Source organism: Harpegnathos saltator, unplaced genomic scaffold, assembly GCF_003227715.2.
Source record: "Harpegnathos saltator strain DR-91 unplaced genomic scaffold, Hsal_v8.6 scaffold657, whole genome shotgun sequence".
Taxonomy (NCBI): Eukaryota; Metazoa; Arthropoda; class Insecta; order Hymenoptera; family Formicidae; genus Harpegnathos; species Harpegnathos saltator.
The window spans coordinates 731,062-752,558 of NW_020230490.1; the positions used below are offsets into that span (position 1 = coordinate 731,062).

Here is a 21,497-nt window from a genome sequence, read left to right on the forward strand (position 1 = left end):
CAGTTTTCGCGTCGAGAGAAAACGGCCGGAAAATTGATCTCGATGCCCGGTGCAACGGTGTGAACTTTCGTCCTTTTGATAATTATCGATGCGAGTCGGTGGCGAGCATTCTACCACACATCATGGTAACGGTTCACGATACTTGAGAAAAATTCTCATTCAAGATATCCGCCGCGCTGAGCGAATAATCCCTAGCCATCGGTGTGTGATTTTACACTTTTCGTCGATTCTTCTTCTTTTTCTTTCTCGTGTTTATTTTGCGCAACGTACATACAATACCGTAACGTACTTTTATCCATTTCTTACGACGTTATTGAGAGCAACAATCAATTGTAATTTTACATACAAGGACACGCGGAACATTCTGCGGTAAAGAGATCCAAGCATTTATTTCATCAGATTTTTGCAATTGATATTTCGTTTCTGTTTCGTTTGCAGAACATTTCCGTTCGATTGATACACACATGTATATTATTGTAAATTATATACATATATATATATCACACACACACACACACACACACACACACACACACACACACACACACACGTCACTCGTTCAAGTTACATAGAGCCGATAGCGCGGAAAGGCTCGCGTCATCTCTTCCTTTTACTAAATAACGAAAGAACAAAAGGAAGAAACAAAGCGGACAAATCATCTTCAACAAAGTCGCAAAGTCATATTCTTAGTTCCTAACGTGTATATATTTATTTCACATACATATACCGGTGCAGAGGAGATTGATTTTTGTCGTGGAGCAAACCGTTACCATCAAAATAACGATACAACTCGCACGTATGAGTCGTGTATATTGCGATTTTGAACAATTTTTGTATTAATTTTCACGTTATTTTTTAATACGTAAAAGAAAAACTTTACAAATTGTATGTATAGAACTATCAATAAAACTGGGATCTAAAACAAATCATCCTGAGCGACGACGTTTCATGATTTTTACGATTTCTACAATAGTTGGGTACATGTGATATAGGGAAAAACTTTTTATACACCTTTTGTATATTTGAATAAGTTAAGTAATACGTATCGAAATACGAGTGCGCATTATTGCTCATGTAAATTTGTTTCACAAAAATCACAAAGTTTCTCAGAAATCACGTATCACCGCGAAATATTTTGCATTCAACTGTATAAATATTTCGAAGATGTTGTGTAATATATAATTTTCTCTGATAGGTCTGCGCAAAAAATGACAAAACAAGACTCGGTCGAAGCCGTTTATTAAATGAAATACATCTTTTTGGACCGACAAAGTATAAAAAGGATCGATGTGCACGATGAAGAAAATATTGATCGATTCGTAACGAAGATGCATGCAAAATCACAAGATTCATCAATTGGATAAAACGGCAGCTCTTACGTAAAATAAGGAGCTTATATTTATTTCTTATTTTTTTTCTATTATATACATATCTAGAACCGGCAATGCACCTTTGTAAACATAGAATGTAAACAGTATTTTCTCTTGCATCCCTTGTATATTTCGACGCACACACACGCACACACACACTCTCTCTCTCTCTCTCTCAAACTTATATCATGTTTAAAAATAGTTATCTGTATTATCGTGAAAAATAATAATTACAAGTACATTTTTGTACGGTTAATTTGTGGTTTTTATTAGTATAAATGATATAAAGCAGAGTACAATTAAGAAAATTATTTCGAATGCGCAAGGTGAGCGCGATTGTGTAGGAACAAATACGTTTACCAAAATTTCTCTTTGAAATCTACAGGTTTTGTTTGGTAGAGAACTCAAATCTCGTCAGAGACACACATACACATACATACATACATACACACACACACGCGCACGCACACACACACGCACGCACGCACACACACAGACAGACAGACAGACAGACAGACAGACAGACACAGACAGTCAGGTCGATGCACAATTTCGCAGCTTTTGAAGAACACGATCGAAGAACGCGCTTCCTCATCGATGTTCGCTTACTCGTTGTTAAACGTTGCTTAATCCAAATGTAAAAATTGAACAAACATTTATTCGAATAGCCAATCGAGCATTTTCTCTGGACCGTATCGCGAAACTGCCCATTCGACTGACGTTGTTGTTGTTGATGACCCACGCGTCTATCGTATTTAGTTCTCCCACAGTCTCACACCGTTGTACTTAAAAAAGGAAAAAAAGAAAAAGATAAAAAGAGGAGGGAGAGAGGGAAGGAAAGAAAAAAAAAAGAAAGGAAAAAGAGCAGAAGATAAATACTGATAACTTAATCACATTTGACTGTTTCCTGTTGGACAAAATAAACGAATATAATAAACGTAACTAGTTATCATAAATTAAGAAATCGTAAATTATTACAACGCACGTTAAACACGTTACTAGTCCAGTATTACAATTTGGAGGGGGGCAGGAGACGGATGCGCGAAATGTCTCGCATGGACTCGGCACGCAGCGCGATGCATTTCGGAAAAAAAGGGGACACAATGCTCACAGAGCGCATTCGTCCGTAGCCGGTGATCGTTGTACGCCTGTGGGTTTAACGGAATACAATAGTACAGTTTTTGCGTAAGAAATAATTTCGTAAATGCAACGTATTTATTCACGGAACCCCATTTGTTAAGTTTGATTTGAACTCTCGTCAGCTCAAATATATTATACAATATCTTCTCATACGTTGTACATACTTATATATATCTATATACTCCATTGTAATAAATGTAAGAGAGGAAGCCGTACAATGTCTCAACTTCATTTCATATCTTTTTTTCATCGCTTCTCTTCGTTCTCAACTCGCAAACTGAGATATCCGATTTTCATATCTCTTATGTGTCTCTGATGTTATACTCTAAATTAATTTCTCTGTGTGTTAATGGCGTAATCTCTTTTCGTTTCATCAGTTATTTTAAAATGGCGCTGACGCGGAATGAAGCTCCATTATTGTATAGATAACTTTTAGAATTCTTTTTTTTCCTTTTCTTTGATATTACACTTAAGCTTACGATAAATTTGTGTTTACATAAGGCGGCAACGTTCTTCACTTTGAGGGTCGCCCTGAAACATAAAACGTATGATATTTCATCAGCAAAACGAGAAACATGTCGAATGAAAGAGTAATTACCCCAGCAGACCCCGAGACTTGTTTATCCAATTGCATGAGTACTAGCGTGTTTGTTTAGTCACGGATAGAGGGATGATCAATGTCGAAGGGAGAGGGGAGATAAATAGAATCGACGACGCTCAAATGATCAATTATAACAATTTCTTTTTCTTTTTTTTTTTTTTTGGAATCTTTAATAAAGTCGGTCCGATCCGTCGTAGAGTCGTGTCACTTGACGAGATAACAACCGGTTTTACCCGGTATGCCAAAATATTTGCTCCTTAAAAATGGAAATAATTTCCCCGACTGCAGTTGAGTTATGAGACACAGAAAATAAATTATTGCATTTTGTTTGCTTGTTATTATTCGAAAATTGAAGATATATCCGACCCCGACCGTTGTCAAGTCGTACTCGTACGATTCCCGATTCTTCGTTAAAAGACAGTGGCGGCTCGTAGCCAGAGACTTTGGAACTGATAAATATAACGGGTCTAATGATCACCACCAGTGGCTTAACAATCAAAGCGGGTCTAAGCGGGGATCTGTATCATTGGACATGTTATTTTTATTACAAATTCAAAGTATCCGCTACGAGTCTCCCTAAGAATCGAAATCGCAGCACGACTCAATAATTCGGGAACCTAATAATCTTTCAAACGTGCATCCCCCCCCCCCCAACGGCAGCTCGCAAAATCTATTTATTTTTTTCTTTTTTTCCTCCAGCAGTACTGTCTATTCAATGGCACGTCGGAGAATTATTTTACTCTCAAGTAACAGAATTGACAATGACAGAGATTCAATAAATCTCACTTTTCGGCAGCACGTCAATCAGAGTGGGTCGGGTAGATCAACTTTGTGTACTTATCATTTACCAACGAAAAAACAAGTTCCGCTGTGATCTGTGAGTTGTGTTGAGTGTCATGTTCACCGGGGAGAACAAAAATCTGAGCAAAATAGGCTAGAAGACAATTCAAATAAAATGTATACATACACAAAATATGCCGTATAAAATTATGCTTGATAAACTTTAGAAATTTTGCAACACTATCGAGAAAATTATCAACACAGAAGTTGATCAAGTTTCACGGTTTCGAGAAGATGATTGGCCTTTTCGCGGGAAAAGAATCCAAATATCGATTGCTGCTACTGTGTTCAATCGGCTGTTCCTAATTACAGATGTACAGGAATTGTGATGATATTTTATATTGTTAAATTCACACAGTGTGAAATATATGTATATGAAAATGTGGGAAACATCCCTTTCGCAATGCAACGTTAGATCAACCATTCTTTCCCACTGCTACTTTTCTCGGAATTTTTTCCACACTGGATCTGTTACTGGAATGTTACATCTCTATTACTGTATTAATATGTAGCACAATGTACGTATGTACACGCGAAATTTAGTTTATTTTATTTATAAATGGTTACTACATTGCTCGCATTTTAAATTAAAACAAGCGCATACGCAGTTTCTTCAATTATCCAATAGCTTGTACAACAAGAAAAAAAATATTTAAATGTCACACAAAAATCCGATAGAGAAGAATGTACTTTTGAATCATGATTTGAAAGACTTGCGCGGTCCCTATGCACCTCACACATTTGTATGTCTGCATATCCTACGTTAAAATAAAGCACAAGAGTAGCGTATAATACTCAAATTGGTTTTCATTCACAATATATATGTGTATGTGTGTGTGTGTGTGTGTGTGTGTACACACACACACACACACACACATTGAACAGTCAAATTTTATTTTGGAAAGGAAAATATAAAAATATTATCTATGCGTACATAATTCTTGATAAATGAATAAAGACAATGTGGTTAAATGATGAGATGATATATATAATGTAGTTTCAACAAAGATTATATTATAATTTATATAAAAGGCATGAACATTTTAGTCAAGCGTGAGCATCAAGGCAAAGTGCTGCATGAGAACCAATAAAATATAAAGCGAAATAATTCCTGTATTATGAGTGCGAATAGTATTATTGACAACGTAACGCTGAACATTTGTACATCTGATAGGTTATAAAACAACTTACATAAAGTGCCCATCAGAGTCGTGTGCCCTCACCCTTAATACGGGTAGAGATATCTTCTCTATGGAACAAGAAGTGGATTGTCGTGAAAAATACTACCCCCCAAAAATTAGTCTGTTGTCTATATAACTGCAACACTTCTTTCGTGCATAATGAATCTCTCCGAAAAACGAGTGTTGCTGAATAATTGGGGGGGGGGGGGGGAGAAAAAAAGAGAGAAAAGAAAAAAAGGAGAAAAAAGAAACGGTTGAATGTTATGCATTACCGTCTGTACTGTGTTAATTCAATTAAAAAGCCTGTAATACCTCGCAAAAAGCTTTAAATATAAATATTACTCATAGAGCCACATTGTCTTCTTGAGATCGAATTCTTAGGAAATGGGATCGAGATATAACCGTAACTTTTGAAATTTAACCCTTTCTTCGTTGTATACTACTCATCATTGTGCACTTCATTTAGTGTACGTACGATATACGTAATATTTCAATGTGACAATAGCAAATAAGTTACTAAATATTCGATCGACACAAACTTTGCTTTTTTTTTCTTTTCTTTAAATCGCGAAGCATTCTTGCGCCGATGGTATATCAAAATAGATGTGCTGCAGTTAAAATATAACGCCGACATTATACGTTATCACGCTTCTACTTTCCTGACTACAACATCTACTTGCCTTTATCTCGTAAAGCTCTCACTGCACTACGTACATCGCTCAGCGTAATATGTATAAGCGCGTTAAAAAATGTTCATTGTATTCTTACCTGCTGGTGATGAAGTTCCTCCGTTGGTCGGAATCCCAGGCTTTCCTTGTACCGAGACAAACTTGTGGATAATTGCTGTCTCTTGCGTTCAGAAGTTGCCATTTCCTACAGCGTTCATCAATTACTCTTAATATACGTAATGAACTCGCAGGAGCGCGCAGTTTATAATAAATATACAAGCAATATTTCGTTCAAGAGTTTAGTGTGCTTTGTGTGTGTGTGTGTGTGTGTGTAAAAACATACCTCTCCTTCGTTATTCAGCAGAATTGTAGTCATATTGTCCGCTACAAACCACTTCTGTCCCTTCATGACAACGTTCGACGGTGGCTCGTGTGACGCACCAATGTCGGCCGACCATACCGTCACAGTGGCATTTGCGTCGAGCTTCGCAGTACGATGAAACTTGAAAACTGTCTCCAGAGCACCAGCCTTACGAATAATTTGCCATCCGCTCAAGCCTATTTCCTGTTGCAAAAAACAATTCCTCATCAAAGTCGGTGCGTTGAGATGAAGCGTAGACTTTTTTTGCTACAGTCTTCGACTTTGCGCCCGCTCCGTTTACCTTGCTTCCTTTGTTGGTGAGTTTCACGAATCGTCCTTGGGGATCAGTTTCTGCGATCTCTACATCACCTCTAGCGGTGCCGGTAACGCTGTAATCGCTGCTGCTGCGCTCCTCGCTTTCTTCCAACAAAGTGCGTTTTCGCTTACCACCTCTGAGAGGAGTGTGTCGGGACGGAGTCGTTCTACCAGTGGACATGGATGTGTTGGTCGACTGTATAGGCGTGATGTTTAATCTGGAATAATGGGTAAATGGGAGAGAGCGTATATTTTTAGCGGAGGATTAAATTGTTACGCAGTAGCTTGTAGAGCAAAGATTATCGCTCCTAGGTTAGGTCCGCGATTCCCTTACCTCGCCTCTTCAGACTCGAGCAACTTGCGGTACGCAGCAATTTCCAAGTCGAGCGCCACTTTAATGTCCATGAGATCCTGATATTCTTGCAACTGCTGAGCCATTTCCTCTCGCATACGTGCCACCTCTGACTCCAACATGGCCATCTGCTCCGTGTAACGAGCGCGTTCGTTTTCTCGCAAATTCTCCAGATCCCTGGGTGAAAGACGCACGTTGATACCCGCGCATTTGTCGGTGCAGGGGTTTAGGGCCGCTTACAGACGCCTTACACACGCTTTACAAATGAGAGAGAGAGCACTTCGCAAAGTATTTCCTTACCTGTTGCGCGCATTGAGGGCGTTGATGGTGGCTTCAAGCTCATTGATCTTTGTATTGAGACTTTCAATCTTGCTGCGAGTCTGCCTCAATTCTTCGACCGCCATAGTGGCGGCTCCGCTGTTACGTTGCGCCTGAGACGCCAAGTTTTTGATCTTGTTTTCGTACAGGAGCTCGATCTCGTCCCGATTAGCGCGCATCTGCCCCTCGTACTGATCGCGCAGTTCTTGCAGAGACTGCTGCAGCTTAGCTTCATACTGTTCAGCAAGACGACCATCGATCTCGGATATTTCGACCTGAAAAACGACGTGAAATGTCATTGCGTCAATCAACGTGTGTCCTCGTTTACACGTGTGACTCGTTTACCCGACGCCCCCTCCCCCCCCCTCCCGCGGTGTATCGTAAGACAAAACGCGCTCACTTGTCGTCTCGTACGAGTCTCCGAAAGCTCTTGCTGATAAACTTGATCTTTGAAACTGATGTCCTCCTTGAGGCTCTGAATATTATTTTCGAGATCAATTCGTTGCAGCGTTTCCTCCTCGAGGTGCTTGCGAGCGTCGTCCAATAATCCCTTCAGTCGATCTATTTCCTTTTCCGATTCTCGATCTTTTTCAATGAGCTTCTTGCGTTCCGCCTGCGACTGGTTGAACTGCGATTGCAAATCGTTACAGCGGGTTTCGTATATCATTGCATTTCGCTCTGCAATCAGCAACTCTTTCGTCTTCTTCTCCAATCTGTAAGAAACAAACAAACAAACAAACAGCGAGTGAGTGAATGGTGGAATTCCCCACAATTTTGCCTCTATACTATAATTATTTCTATCGCATATTATTTCTGTGCACTTTATGGTAGAATTTTCAAAGGATAAAGCCCTCCACGATTGCGTGTGTTCGCGCGGATCGATCGCTTTCAATCGCATGTACATTCCAGGGTAAAGTTGCCGTCGAATTTCAACGACAATCTCTCAGCGAGATATACCTCGGACGCAACATATTCGGATTCAAGCGAAATTCTCTCGCTAACCTTGGCCTACTATGCCTTGAAGCACCTGAGACCGGATGATTTTTCTTGCTCGAAAAACTCATAGATTCCTTGGTGGCGGTATCATCTTTAGATGTACCTTGCGCGTAATTGTAAATACGGAGAACCGAGAAACTAATAAATATAGCGAATCCGGTAAAAAAATATTGTTTGTGATCCTCAGAATATAGAAACACTGTGTGTCCTGTGTTTATACGACGAAACTGACGCCGAATATAGGAAATGAAATGAAAGGTTTGGTCACATGTTGTAGTCGGCGTCTTGACAAATTCGCCTTCATTTACATTTCGCCGCCGGTTGCGAGAAAGAAGCGGGCTCCTACTACCGGCCGTGCCGGGTAGGAGGCGCCGCGTGTTTCTATTTCGAGCGATGCACGACCCACATTGAGAATTTTATTTTCTACCATGGTGGCCCGCAGGCGTTGTCTCGATATTCGTGTGGCTCGATCGCCACACGGAGAAGAATGTGTGTGTCTACTCGAATGCCTGAAACGCCAACAGTTTAGTTCACTAAACGTCACTGTTTGAAAAGCAAGGGAATCGCGGCGACAAGTTTACGCGCTTCTCCTAGCAGGGGGTAATGAGAGAGAAAGAGATTCCCTCCCTCCCCCCCCTCTCTCTCTCTCTCTCGCAACCGGATCCTCTCGAAATCAAGGACTATGCTCGTCCTTTTACACGCGTCACACGCTCGCCGTACACGCTCGTCGGTCGATGGTGGGGCATGTGTACAGTTTGTAAAATGGCCGACATCGGGCGCATGATGTCATCTACGGTTTCGTACAACGCTTTTTCTGGCGGCCCCCGCCGCCGCCTACCGCTGGATTGTCATCATCGATCCACGCGACTAGAATTCCACGCCGCTCGAAAGCAGCCAGGTTTTCGAGGTCGCCACCGTTCTTTTCGTGACTTATCCGCGTCGGAGAACGAGATTAACGCAATCGCGCGCGCATCTCGCAAAAAAATGTATATTTCGTTCTCGTGTGATAACGTTATCCAGTCCTTACGATCAAAATTGTCAAAGATGTTTTCTTCTCAGCCACCTTTTCAAATACGCGCGCGCAACTTTTTAACGACGATTGCTTTGCAAATCGCAAGGTGTTTGTAATCCACATCCTTTGAGAAATTATCCTCTCTCTCTCTCTCTCTCTCTCTCTCTCTCTCATCAAAGTCACTCCGTGTCTCTTGGCTTGCTCGAGAATTGATAAATATTGCCCAACGCAAGTACCAAGGACGCCATGGATGTGAATAACGTCGCGTCCATCGATAATATGCCCAAGTTGTTGGAAGCTTGATTCGTCGACTTTAATTTCTCTCACACACGACGATTAGCAATGCGCGATGTAATAATGGACATATGCATCGTTGGTCGCAGAAGCGCAAAAAGGTTTCCACCACAAGCTTATCGTTAGGAAGACTCTCCTGTAACGGTAAAAGCCGCCAATGACCTCGGGACCCATGAGGAAAGACGAGTGTCTCCGTGGAAAGGAGGAAAAAAAAATAGTGTTATACCGTCACGACCAAAAATATCATGACATTTCGCGAGATGTAAAAATGAGCCTTGCAGCAGACAGTGACTATCCTCTGCCCCAGTGGTTCTCAGATCGGCGACTCGAGCCGTGTATACATGATACGCAGAAATCAATCAGGGCTCGGCTCGGTATCGGGGCCGACCGAATTCAGAATCCTTTCGCCGCAAAGTCAAGTGCAAGTGAGAGGCGCAGCCAAGAAACGAAAACTGTCCTGGGACCGTGCCTAGGTTAGGAGGGAAGAAAAATCGCAAAGAATACACTCTGTACACAATGGGCAGGTGGCTAGGCAGGTGTGTTGTGTGTGTGTGTGTGTGTGTGCGCACGGTGGGGTGGAAAGTTGCCGAGAGTTTCACTCTCGTGGGTCGAAATCGATCGTTTCGACAAATGACCAACGACGACGCAACTGACTCTCCGCTTCTCCTACACACCATGATCACGCGCGCGCGCGCGCGATGCTCGAGAAACAAAGTCAATGTTTTTAGGTCAGATGATACGCGTGCTGACATCATCACCGCATAGTAAGCATGATGCAACTACCGTAGTAACGTCATGCATGCACAGCTCTCCTCGATGCCATGCCGCGGCGGCGGGCCGGGCTCGGGTTGATGGCGCGCGCGCGCGCGTCCAACTCCCCCTCGCTTCATTTCGCCGCACTAAATGTCGAGACATCAACTTTGTGTGTCCCTCCCTTCGTATTTTTCGCGATTCCACATGCACAAACGTCAACGGAATGCTCCCAATAACGAGGTAAAAGATGACCCTTCTACACACACACAGGTATACAGGTAGAGTTATGTAGTTCCAAACAAGATCTCCAAGGAACCAATTTGCCACGGAAAGGACAAACTCGGTGTCGCGAGAACCGAGAGAGAGAGAGAGATCAGGGAATTGCCGCTACTATTGTACCTCGGTGAAATTTCCAAATTTCGACAATGATGCAAAATATTCCGATTTACAAGAGACCGTTATTACCACACCACGGAGCTCACATCTGACATATCGACACGACAGTCGATTTGATGAGCACACGTGTGCAAGTCAAAATGCGACGCGTATAATCATCTGATCCGGAAACATGCGCCATCAAGTACAAAAGATTTTGATCTGACAAGGACATCCGAAATGCTAGATGATATCTATACATTGTTACGCGGGAAATGATAACACGGAGGCCGCGGCGGTCGCCAAAACAAAAGTATCGATCCATTCAGAGAGAGATTGAGAATGTTTGGCGCGCTCGTGTAAACCATCGCTAAGGTGACCCAATTCTACGTTTCTTCCTCTCTTCCTCGTCACCCCTCCCCCCTCCCCCACCCGTCCTCCTGTAACGTTCATTTTTCATTTTGCAATTTGCATATACATGATAAAAGATATTCGGTCATTGCTCAGAAATGTGCTCTAGATTGATATCACACAAGAGCTCTTCCCGTGTGCTAATAATGGCGTCTTGTCGAGATCGAGATATTTCGTTTCAATTTTGTTGAAATTTGGAAATTTCAATTGCCGAGCGGCAACTTCGACCAAAGTTTGTAAAAGTAGACGTTAAATATACCTGAACATATCATCATTATTATTGACAAATATATCTTGCACATGTGCAAGCAATTTCAAACGAGAGAACACGTTTGTTGGAAATTGAGTGAAGGAACGTGAGAATGAATCATATAGTCCACAATACTATTCAATGACGAGCGGTATATAAATGCCATGGGAATAGGTGGACAAAAAAAGAGAAAGGACACCGACAGATCTCTAATATTAACATACTGATGAAACGAGTTTCGACTTTTAGTTTCCCCGCAGATATATTCAAGTGCACGGTAGGTGCAAAAAATTTGTTTAGTTGATGCACATTAGGTACAAGAGATGCGTCAATAAAAAATAAAGAAAAATACATTTGTCGTATGTGCGCGCGCGCGCGTAAATTATTTGTTGCAGCAATTTCGAGTTAAGCTCCTCCTTCCCCCCCCCACCCCCCCATCTATCTGGAAACGCGTACCTCGGGCTCTAAACTATTGAAATCCGAGCGACGCGACGTAAACATGCAACAATTATATAATACCCGTGTCGTTTATCCTAGCGATTCATCAGCGAGTTCGTTACTGAAATAAAAAATTAAAAGTGTCTACATTCTTTACATCGGTAAAGCCGCTCGCGACATTTCTCAAGCGTCATCATCAATGTCGGATGCAGAGATGTCTGTTAACGTTAATCCCAGTGATCGTTCAATTTGATTGAATCCGACGCGACGCGACAAAACGAAATGAAACGAAACGGGGCGCAGCACAGCTCGACGCACACACACACACAGAGAGACACACGCGCATGTGTGTGTGTGCTGCTGCTGCTGCTGCTGCTGCTGCTGCTGCTACTACTACTACTACTGCTACTAGCCTACTATACTGCTATACTACTCGACTCACTTGCTCTTGAGATCCTCGTTATCGTCCCACAGGCGTTTGGTATCGATCTCGAGTTTGGCGCGTTCCCTAGCCGTTTCGTCGAGCAGCTTTCTCGCGTCGGAGAGCTCGTGCTCGTACATCGACTTGATGTTGGACACCTCCCGAGTGACCGTCTCCTGGGTGGTCTGCACCTCCCGCGTGAGTCGGGAATTCTCCGTCTCCAAGTGACGCACCTTCTCGATGTAACACGCCAGACGATCGTTGAGATTCTGCAGATCCTGCTTCTCCTGTAGCCGAGAATAGCGAGTAGGACTGAGCGGGCTGCCTGGTCGCCGGCCGCCGATCGGCGTCGACGTGCTCGCTGGCGGCGATTGCATGCTGCTGGTGGACGACGAGGAAGCGGCCGCCGCGGCGGCGGCGGCGGCGGCAGCGGCGGCAGCGGCGGTGGCGGCCGCGGTCTTCTTGCTCGACTTCGTCGACATGTTTCTCGTTGACACGCGGTGTTTTCACTATATCGATCTTATCACGTGTTTGCGCGCACTGTTTTGTTGGGCGAGAACAAAGAGGAAGAGAGGCAGTAACCGGCGTGCCTTGCTCGTACTAACGAATCATCAACTCACTCGGTCGGTCCGTCCCTTCTTACGACCGACACTTGGCGGACATCCCACAGCTAAATGCGTACCACCAGAGGCGCACAGCCAACGGTCCAACCGTCCAACGAGCGAGCCGGGTTCCGCGCGTCGCCATAGGACGCCGAGCTACAGGGACGCTGCGCGATCGACCGTTGCGCATCTCGCGCCTGCCAAGTAAGCGCGACGCTGCGCTGCGCGATTGGTGGATTGACCCGGTCCGCCGCGCCGCGCCGCGCTCTGATCGCACGCGCCAAATTCGCCGTGCGCGCATCATTCTCTCTTTTTGCCTTTGCAATCTCGCTCCGTAGCTCGTCTGGCTGGGACGTCGACATCGGGTTGTAAACGCAAGTAAACAAGAGGCCGTTGTTATGTAAATAAATATCGCATCATGATGTATTTAACAACCAGTGGTAACAAAGGTAGGTGTGTGTGTGTGTGTGTGTGTGTGTGTGTGTGTGTGTGTGTGTGTGTGTGTGTGTGTGTGTGTATGTATGTATGTATGTGTTTGTCTCTCTCTTTTACATACAGCACAGAACAACATTCTTGTATGACACAAGCTGCGCAATCTGTATAACTTTTCATATACATATATACATACATACATACATACATATATATATATATATATATTTCTACACGTGTACGCATGGCTTTGAACTTTGAAGGAGCGTTCGTAACATAACAATGACATATCACTAGAAGAAAACAATTTGTTCTCTATCCCGCGTAACAAACATATAACTCGTAGGATATGATTTTTGCAATACTAGATATATAGTGTATGCGGGCATGCGCGCGCGTGTGTGTGCGTGCGTGTGTGTGTGTGTGTCTGTGTGTGTATACACATATGTACACATACTTCCTCCCCTCATAGTATACATATCTTTCGACTCTTCTTAAAGAATATTATTCTCTAGCGAAATGTTTTATTAAATATATAATTGTATGTTACAAGGTTTCTCGTTTCTTAAATATCTGTATATAATAACTGTTATATGTGTATGTGTGGTGTGTATGTATATATATATATATACACACACACATACACACACACACACACACACACATACATATACATATATGTATATCTCGTGTGTGAAATTTGACGATTTTCACGCATGTACATAGCTCATTATCTCATCGTTATATACCATATTCTTTTGGTCTTGCGGAGCAGTATCGCTTCGGTAGAAAGTTCTTTGGTAGAAGCATGCGTTTCTCTCCCTCTCCTCTTTCCATTCTTACTCTCACTCTCATTCTCTCTCTCTCTCTCTCTCTCTCTCTCTCTCTCTCTCTCTCTCTCTCTCTCTCTCTCTCTCACACGCGTAATATTATTTCATATGGATAACACAAGACGTTACTCAATTAACGCGCGCACGTCTGTTCCCTGAGTTGGTGTACAACCACTTTTCAGTCTTAGCCATTTATTATTTCATTTCTCACAGCGATTGCCATCGAGTATAATATATAGTCGTTTCTCTAAAAGTAAACAGCACTATTCAATCGTATGAAAAAGAAATTCGAAATTGTATTTATCTACCGATATAAGAAATAAAATGTATTTTTCTCCCTTGTGCCTTGTCGCAAAGAATTGTGCAGAGACCAGAATATCTCTTTCATCTTACTTTCGCATTTTTAATCTTTGAAAACTGAACGCGTGCAACAAAAAGATGCAATCTTGGCGAATCATTTGTCGATGCTTTCGCTGACAAAGCTGACATGCGATACATGAGCCAAATTTGACAAAATTTCGCAGAATCGGACACTTTTCTATTTTACTCGAGAATTATATCGATCATTATTACATAATCATAAATTAAAATTAATTATTACTAGTAACGTTCGGCATAATAAATTCTAATCTGCTCTCTCACAGCATTTTGTCACTTTGTTTCGTTCGTCACCTTTCCCCATATACCAAAAATGTATTTACACATTCCCTCTTTGAATACTACATCAATACAGATTGAGTTCAAAACCTTTATGAAAATTGTTGAATACTGAAGAGAAATTTTCTTTTCAATCCTACTCCTCACTCTCATAAATCACATTATTTTCTCTTTTTATAAAGATTCGTCTCTGTAGAAATTAATATATAATAACACTAAACGTACATAATTATACAAATAGAATTTTCGTAAACATCATATAAAGGCGTTATAATCGTTATTTGTAAAAAGGGCTTGATGTATCACATAATTGCTATGTGTATAAACGTGCGCGTTGTGTGTATGTGTCGCGTATGCATATACACACGCACACACACACACATACATACATACATACATACATACATACATACATACATACATACATACATACATACATACATACATACGCACGATATACACTATCAAGAAAAGAGCACTTTGTTTTCCGTGTATCACACTTGTTCTCCTTCTCTCTCGCGCGTTCTCTTTTTCTCTCTTCCTTTTTTCTTTATAGAGTTTGTATTTTCCTTCCTCTCCTTCTTTCTTTCTATCCTACTAGTGACAGTTAGGACCTGTTATTATTACAAGACTACTGCCTCAATTAAAAGTCAAAAAAAAAAAGGAAAAAAAAAAAGAAAAAAGAAGAAAAAACTGCTCAAGATGCAATTAATTGAAAGATGATACACACAGAGCGCTTTTTCGTAAACAGTGTTATCGAGTTGAGTTATTAAATCGAATTATTAAATCGAGTATCGCAGGTAACGGCACGTTGATACGATGTTTACGAAATGTAGGATTCATCGCGCACTTGCATTCATCATTATTACATTACATTGTCTTTGATGTATTTCACTCATAGCAAGATGAGTTTTTCGAGGCACATTTATCATATATATGTATATGTGTGTGTGTATGTGTGTGTGTGTGTGTATACAGGGTGGGAGGTTATAAGTTGACAACCCGAAATGTAAAGGTAGATTGAGTTAAGATAAACATAAAAGTCCCATACCGTTTTGCGAGATTCGCAATAATTATCGAGTTATTAATGACAGAAATCTGAGGAATGTTGATCCAGAAACTGTTGCCGGTGCGCGGCGAGGGGAAAGACAATACGCTGCTATTCGTTGTTTTATCTCGCCGGACCTACGTCTCGCCGCACGCCGCCAACAGTTGCTAGATCGAGTGGGCCGCGCTGTGGCTTGAGTAGCTGCAACGCTTCCCCAATCATCTATGTCGGCGCGCTCCCATTCCTTAGATTTTTGTCATTGATAACTCGATAATTATTGCGAATCTTGCAAAACGGTATGGGACTTTTATGTTTATCTTAACCCTTCACATTTCGGGTTGGCAACTTATAATCAACCACCCTGTGTGTATGTGTGTTGTGTGCGCGCGCGTGTGTATACACACATACACACACATACACACACACACACATACACACACACACATACATATATAAAATCTACGCGTTTGTCGATCGCAGCACGCGTCGGAAGAAAATTCTCACGGAGAAACGCGTAATAATTCTTCTAACCATCTTCTAACCGTTAATCACAGGCAACCCCAGTTTATAACATAACAAAACAATTTGGGTTTCTCGTGACCCATCTACTCGCGACAGCGTACGGTAAGAAAAATAAAATTTTACACATATATATTTTATGCATAAATTCTCGCAGAAACATTTCATCATCAAGACCCTGCCTGTAGTTTGATACATGCGGCATTTTATGCATCTTCTACTGTGTTATCTGATTTCTAAATTAGTAGCAAGAATGCATTCTTCCAACATGTATATATTTTTAGAATTGTGTGCACTCGTTATGCATACAATTGCACTAAAAACACTCGGAGACAGACACACACGCACACAAACGCTCACTCGCTCGCTCGCTCGCTCACCCATTCTCTCTCTCTCTCTCTCTCTCTCTCTCTCTCTCTCTCTCTCCTCCCCTCCCACCCTCTCTCTCTCGATAGGAATGATGCAATGTTCGCGTCTCGTACGAGCGAAACGCCAAAGGCAACAGTTTTACACATCATGTAAAATGCGTAGGAAATAAAATGAGTTAGTTATCGAATCCGCGTAAGAAAAAACTCTAATCTTTATTATCCGCGCTGATGCGTTTGGATCGCTTGCTGCTCTTTTGTTTCCTATGGATATTCGTTTCCCCATCACCTTGCGTGGACTCGTTCGACTCGGCGAAACTGTCGGAACCGCTCAACACTGCCAGTTCTAGCTTACGTTTTCTCGATCGCGTCAACGGCCCATTGATGTCGTCGCTATTATCGCAATACTCGCTATCGACGTCGCGTCTGTGTCGTTGCAGTCTCGTCGGAACTTTCCGCTGACACAGGTCTGCGACATTGCGTCTGCGTCGTTTCTTACTGGCGATATCTTGCAGCGAGATTCTGGGAGAATTTGAATCGGAGGAAGAAGACAGAGAGCTGAGATACTCGTTCACATGATCCTCGTTAAAGTCGAAGACGCTCGGTTGAGCCGGTGAGGCGGAAGTAGTCGCGTTACTCGTCGAAGCGCTTGGCGGCCTTAGCAGCCGAGCTGATGGCGGGCTCGAGGAAGCTGTGGACGCCGACGAGGATACCGAGCTGGAAGTGGAACGTTTCTGCAACTTACGGCGCTGCGCGAGCTTGGCACCATCTACTTCGCGCAAACGGAAGCCCTCGCAAACAGCGGCGCGCTCGCATGTCGACGAGCTGACGGTAGTGACGGACGTAGTAGACGTAGTAGTGGCAGTGACGACGGTCGTGATGTTGTTGGTGATGGTGTTGACGGTGTTGGTGGTGGTGTTGGTAATAATGGTGGCGAGGGCGAGGGCGGCAGCGGTAGTGTTGGTGGTGGTATTAACAGCGGTAAAGTTGGACGAAAGAAGGCTGCCCGTCGAAGAATGACCAGGCCCCGCTAGCCACGGGTGATTCGCGAGCGCGCTCGCGTTAAGCCTCTTGTTGGGATCCAATGTCAACAGACCTTTCATCACTTCTTTCGCCGGGCCAGACAGGTGGCTCCAAGTGCTGCCGTCAAAGTCGATCTCGCCCGTTTGGATGCACGTCGCCAGATCGGGTGAGTCGGTACCGAACGATTGGTTACCCGACAGCATAAAGTAGAGAATAGCGCCCAAGCTCCACAGGTCGCAGCTCTCGTCGTAGCCCTGGCCGGTCATCACCTCCGGCGCAGCATACGGAAGCGTGAAGCAAGGTGTGTGCAGCGGTTCGCAGTTGCGCTTTATCCGTGCGAAGCCAAAGTCCACTATCTTGACCGGTGAGTCTTCGCCCTTATGCGCGAACACAATGTTCTCCGGCTTAAGGTCCCGATGCACCACGCATCGCGCGTGCATATATTGCACCGCGGACACCAACTGCCGCATCACTCGGCGCGCCTGCTCCTCGGTGAAGCGTCGCCGTTGTCGCAACAGTTCCCCACCGGACAACAGCTCCATCACGAGATAAGTGTGCCCTCCATCTTGGTGGACATCCATCAGCTTCACTATGTTCGGGTGACCCTGACAAGCGCGCAACAGATTCGGCTCTCGGATGCACTTTATCCTAGAGGTGATGATCTTTACGGCGAATTCCTGCTGGGTCTTGCGGTGACGACACCGTAGACAAACCGAAAAACTGCCGTCGCCCAGAGGTTTATCATTCGACCTTATCTCATACTGCTGGGAGAAGGGTGAAGACTCTTCCGCACGCGGTGCGGCGATCGCCAAGAGTCGCGACGACTCGCCGCGACTGGTCGTCGTCTCGATCCCTTGTATCGTGCTTGCTTCTTTGAACATGTGGCTGTCGCCGAATCTTGCCGAAGGCGCCACGTACGAGTAACCCTGCGAATCGTGAGATCGCGCGACATTAGATTGCTGATTTAGGAGCTTAATTAAGGCGAACGAATAACCGGCCGATAATTATTGCATATGCGTGCATATGCGATTGATTGATGATTTATTGATTGATTGATTGATTGATTGATTGATTGATTAATTAATTAATTAATTAATTACCCTGAAGATCTTGTCGTGGTTAGGCGGCACGATCGCCGGGCTATAGGCGACGGCCATCTTCGTGAACTCGTCCGAGAAGTTACTAGTGTCCAATTCGTCCCGGATGCGCGGAACGAAGGGTGGCTTGATCTGTTTCTTCTCCAACGCTTCCCAGCTGAAAGGTGGCGGCGCGTTCTTGAAGAAGGGGTGCTCCTTGAGCTCGTTGGCATCGCCCGGTCCACCGCCCAGTCTTCGTCGTGGATCCTTGATGAGCAGACGGCTGATAAAGTCACGTACTGTCAGGCTCAAGTAGCCCGGCATCGGCGGCACCGACTTCAGTATCCTTTTCGAGATCTCCTGCTGCGAGTTGCTCTCGCCTTCCACCGTAAAAGGCGACGAACCGGTCAGCAGCTCGTACGTTAGCACCCCTACGCTCCACCAGTCGACAGCCTGTGGCGAGACTCACGCACAGATTAGATATACATTTTTCGTCTACGGAGAGGAGAAAAGAATGGGGAAAAAAAAGAAAAAAAAAAAAACCAACTCGTACGCTCAGAGAGCGGCGGCTGCCGCTAAGCGATGTGTCATTTTACTTACGATATCGTGGCCGGTCATGCCTCCTCGTACTACTTCCGGTGCCATATATTCGATAGTTCCGCAAAATGAGTAGGCTCGCGCGTTGCCGTTCCTTTCATGCGGGAGGAACTCCTTGCTGAGTCCAAAGTCCGTCAGTACAATGTGCCCTTCTCGATCTAGCAATATGTTCTCCAGCTTGATGTCTCGATAGATTATGCCGAGCTGCAATAGACAAGCAACATTTCTACATTTGTACGTTCGCTCTGAAGGAAGCTCTTGGGAGCGATTTTTCTTTCTTTTTTTCTTTCTTTTTTCTTTTTTCTCTTTTTTTCTTTTTTTTCTTTTTTTTTTCTTTTTCACGCGCCATACGTAAAGCGAATCTCTCACACTGCGGCATGCGGCAGGCGCCTCATAATACATCTCTCGATATTTTCGCGGAATTTTCTTATTTTTCACGACTCGCGAATGAGTCGTCGTAGTCGTCTCTCGCACGTACCTTGTGAAGGTGTTCCAGCGCTAAAATCACCTCGCCGATATAAATGCGTACTTCATTCTCCGGAAACTGCTCACGCATATACAAATGTGTAAACAATTCACCGCCGTTCACGTAATCTGAAAATAGATGTTATTTTGTATGTCCAAAAAGCTGTCTTTCGTTCTCATTTTGATTGCCATTGACGATGAGTCATGCGATATATGTCGAAATAACCACGTTGCACTGAATCAGAACGCGCGAATAAAAGACACAAACGATACTTGTGGTATTTTCGTGCTTATTTTTTCTCCTTATTATTTCTCTCCTCCCGCTTTTTTCAGTTGCTTCTTTCGCTTCACTGCGGAAACAATATTTCTCATACTTGTAATTCACATATCGTGCATATCTTTCTCTTTGTAATCGACGTTCCGTTTCTTTCTATCGCTCTCTACAACTGTTCGGTGAAAAAAAAATTACCTAAAATTAGATGAAGTTTCGCGTCAGTCTGAAACGCGTAGTGCAAAGTCACCAGGAAAGGACTGTCCCTGACGGCCTCCAGAACTTGTCTCTCCGTCTTTGTATGCTCGGTCGTTTTCTTCTTCTGCACGATGGCAGCCTTTTTCAAGACTTTCATGGCGTACAGCATGCCAGCGTCGGTACCCGTCCTCTTTCGCACCAGGAAGACCTTGCCATAAGCTGTCGTAAGCAAAAACGAAGCGATCGATAAAAGCGTGATGTAAACGTCACGACTTGAATAACGAAATTTTCTCTCTCTCTCTCTCTCTCTCTCTCTCTCTCTCTCTCTCTCTCTCTCTATCTCTATACATACATATATATATATATAAAGACTGTTACCTCCAGTGCCGAGAATTTTGAGCAGATCAAAGTGCGTCATGTCTACTTTCTGATTTCTGCTGTCGGCCAGATTCACTGCAACAGAGAAATGAAGAATCACGCGTAAGTCCCTCGCAACGCGCGTCGTATCGTAATGTAGCGCGATTCGGGCAAAAACGACCATTCTGGAGCGTTTTATATTAAACTGCGCTGACAAGTCGAATAAAATTTCAATTTCAGTTTTCGACAGTTGCCGTATTGTACGCACGAACTTACCAAACTTTTCTAGGGACAATGAGAAATTGCTCGCGTTCGACCAAACTACGATGCTACGTATGATGCCACACGAGCTGAAAAAACGACACATGGCAAGAGGAAGAGGAGGGGGAGGAAGCAGAAGAGGAAGAGGAGGAGGAGGAGGAGGAGGAGGAGGAGGAGGAGGAGGAGGAGGAGGAGGAGGAGGAGGAGGAGGAGGAAGGAGGAGTAGAAGAAGGAGAAGAAGAAGAAGAAGAAGAAGAAGAAGAAGAAGAAGAAAAACATGTCGAATGTCGCGTATAGAGCGGAGCGTGGAATGGAATGCTGCTTATTCAACGTGTCACGCGCAAAGATACAAGCACCTGCGATGCGACTAATATCGGCAGGTGCACCGTCATGAATGCACACGCGAGCAATTTGCTGTCATTGCTACGCTGCACTCTAGTAGCGTGCACGCTGTGCTAGAGTGCTATCTACGTAGGCTGCGTCGCTACTAATTAGATACTACAGATACGCGCAATAGGCGTCTAACAATTACGTAATAAAAATAAGCCTATAATATAAACAACGGTTACGCGCAATAGATGGCAATTTTTTTCTCGGGCTCGCGTTTACACGCACACGCACATACACACAGAATATTTCCGGGTGATGTAAACGATATTCACTTGTGTCAAATATCGGTCGAAAGATCAATCGATCGGTA

General features: G+C 43.6%; 2 protein-coding genes across 3 annotated transcripts; both read right to left on the reverse strand.

The window, feature by feature from the left end:
• Positions 1-2,035: 2,035 nt before the first annotated feature.
• On the reverse strand, positions 2,036-12,804 carry LOC105189952 (lamin Dm0). Of its 2 annotated transcripts, XM_011152390.3 has the most exons (9): positions 12,118-12,804; positions 7,547-7,859; positions 7,129-7,421; positions 6,811-7,005; positions 6,463-6,694; positions 6,144-6,365; positions 5,901-6,005; positions 5,143-5,200; positions 2,036-3,041 (listed from the first exon to the last, which is right to left on the reverse strand). In XM_011152390.3, the coding sequence occupies exons 1-8, from the start codon at positions 12,576-12,578 to the stop codon at positions 5,177-5,179; spliced, it is 1,845 nt and encodes a 614-aa protein (XP_011150692.2). In that variant the 5' UTR covers positions 12,579-12,804; the 3' UTR covers positions 2,036-3,041; positions 5,143-5,176. The 2 variants fall into 2 exon arrangements, with proteins under 2 accessions (XP_011150692.2, XP_011150691.2); XM_011152389.3 differs by lacking the exon at positions 5,143-5,200.
• A 3,783-nt stretch (positions 12,805-16,587) lies between these two features.
• On the reverse strand, positions 16,588-20,935 carry LOC105189950 (ribosomal protein S6 kinase alpha-5). Its single transcript, XM_011152386.3, has 7 exons — positions 20,813-20,935; positions 20,558-20,632; positions 20,180-20,398; positions 19,724-19,839; positions 19,249-19,449; positions 18,673-19,101; positions 16,588-18,498 (listed from the first exon to the last, which is right to left on the reverse strand). The coding sequence occupies exons 1-7, from the start codon at positions 20,901-20,903 to the stop codon at positions 16,759-16,761; spliced, it is 2,871 nt and encodes a 956-aa protein (XP_011150688.1). The 5' UTR covers positions 20,904-20,935; the 3' UTR covers positions 16,588-16,758.
• Between the last annotated feature and the right edge of the window lie 562 nt (positions 20,936-21,497).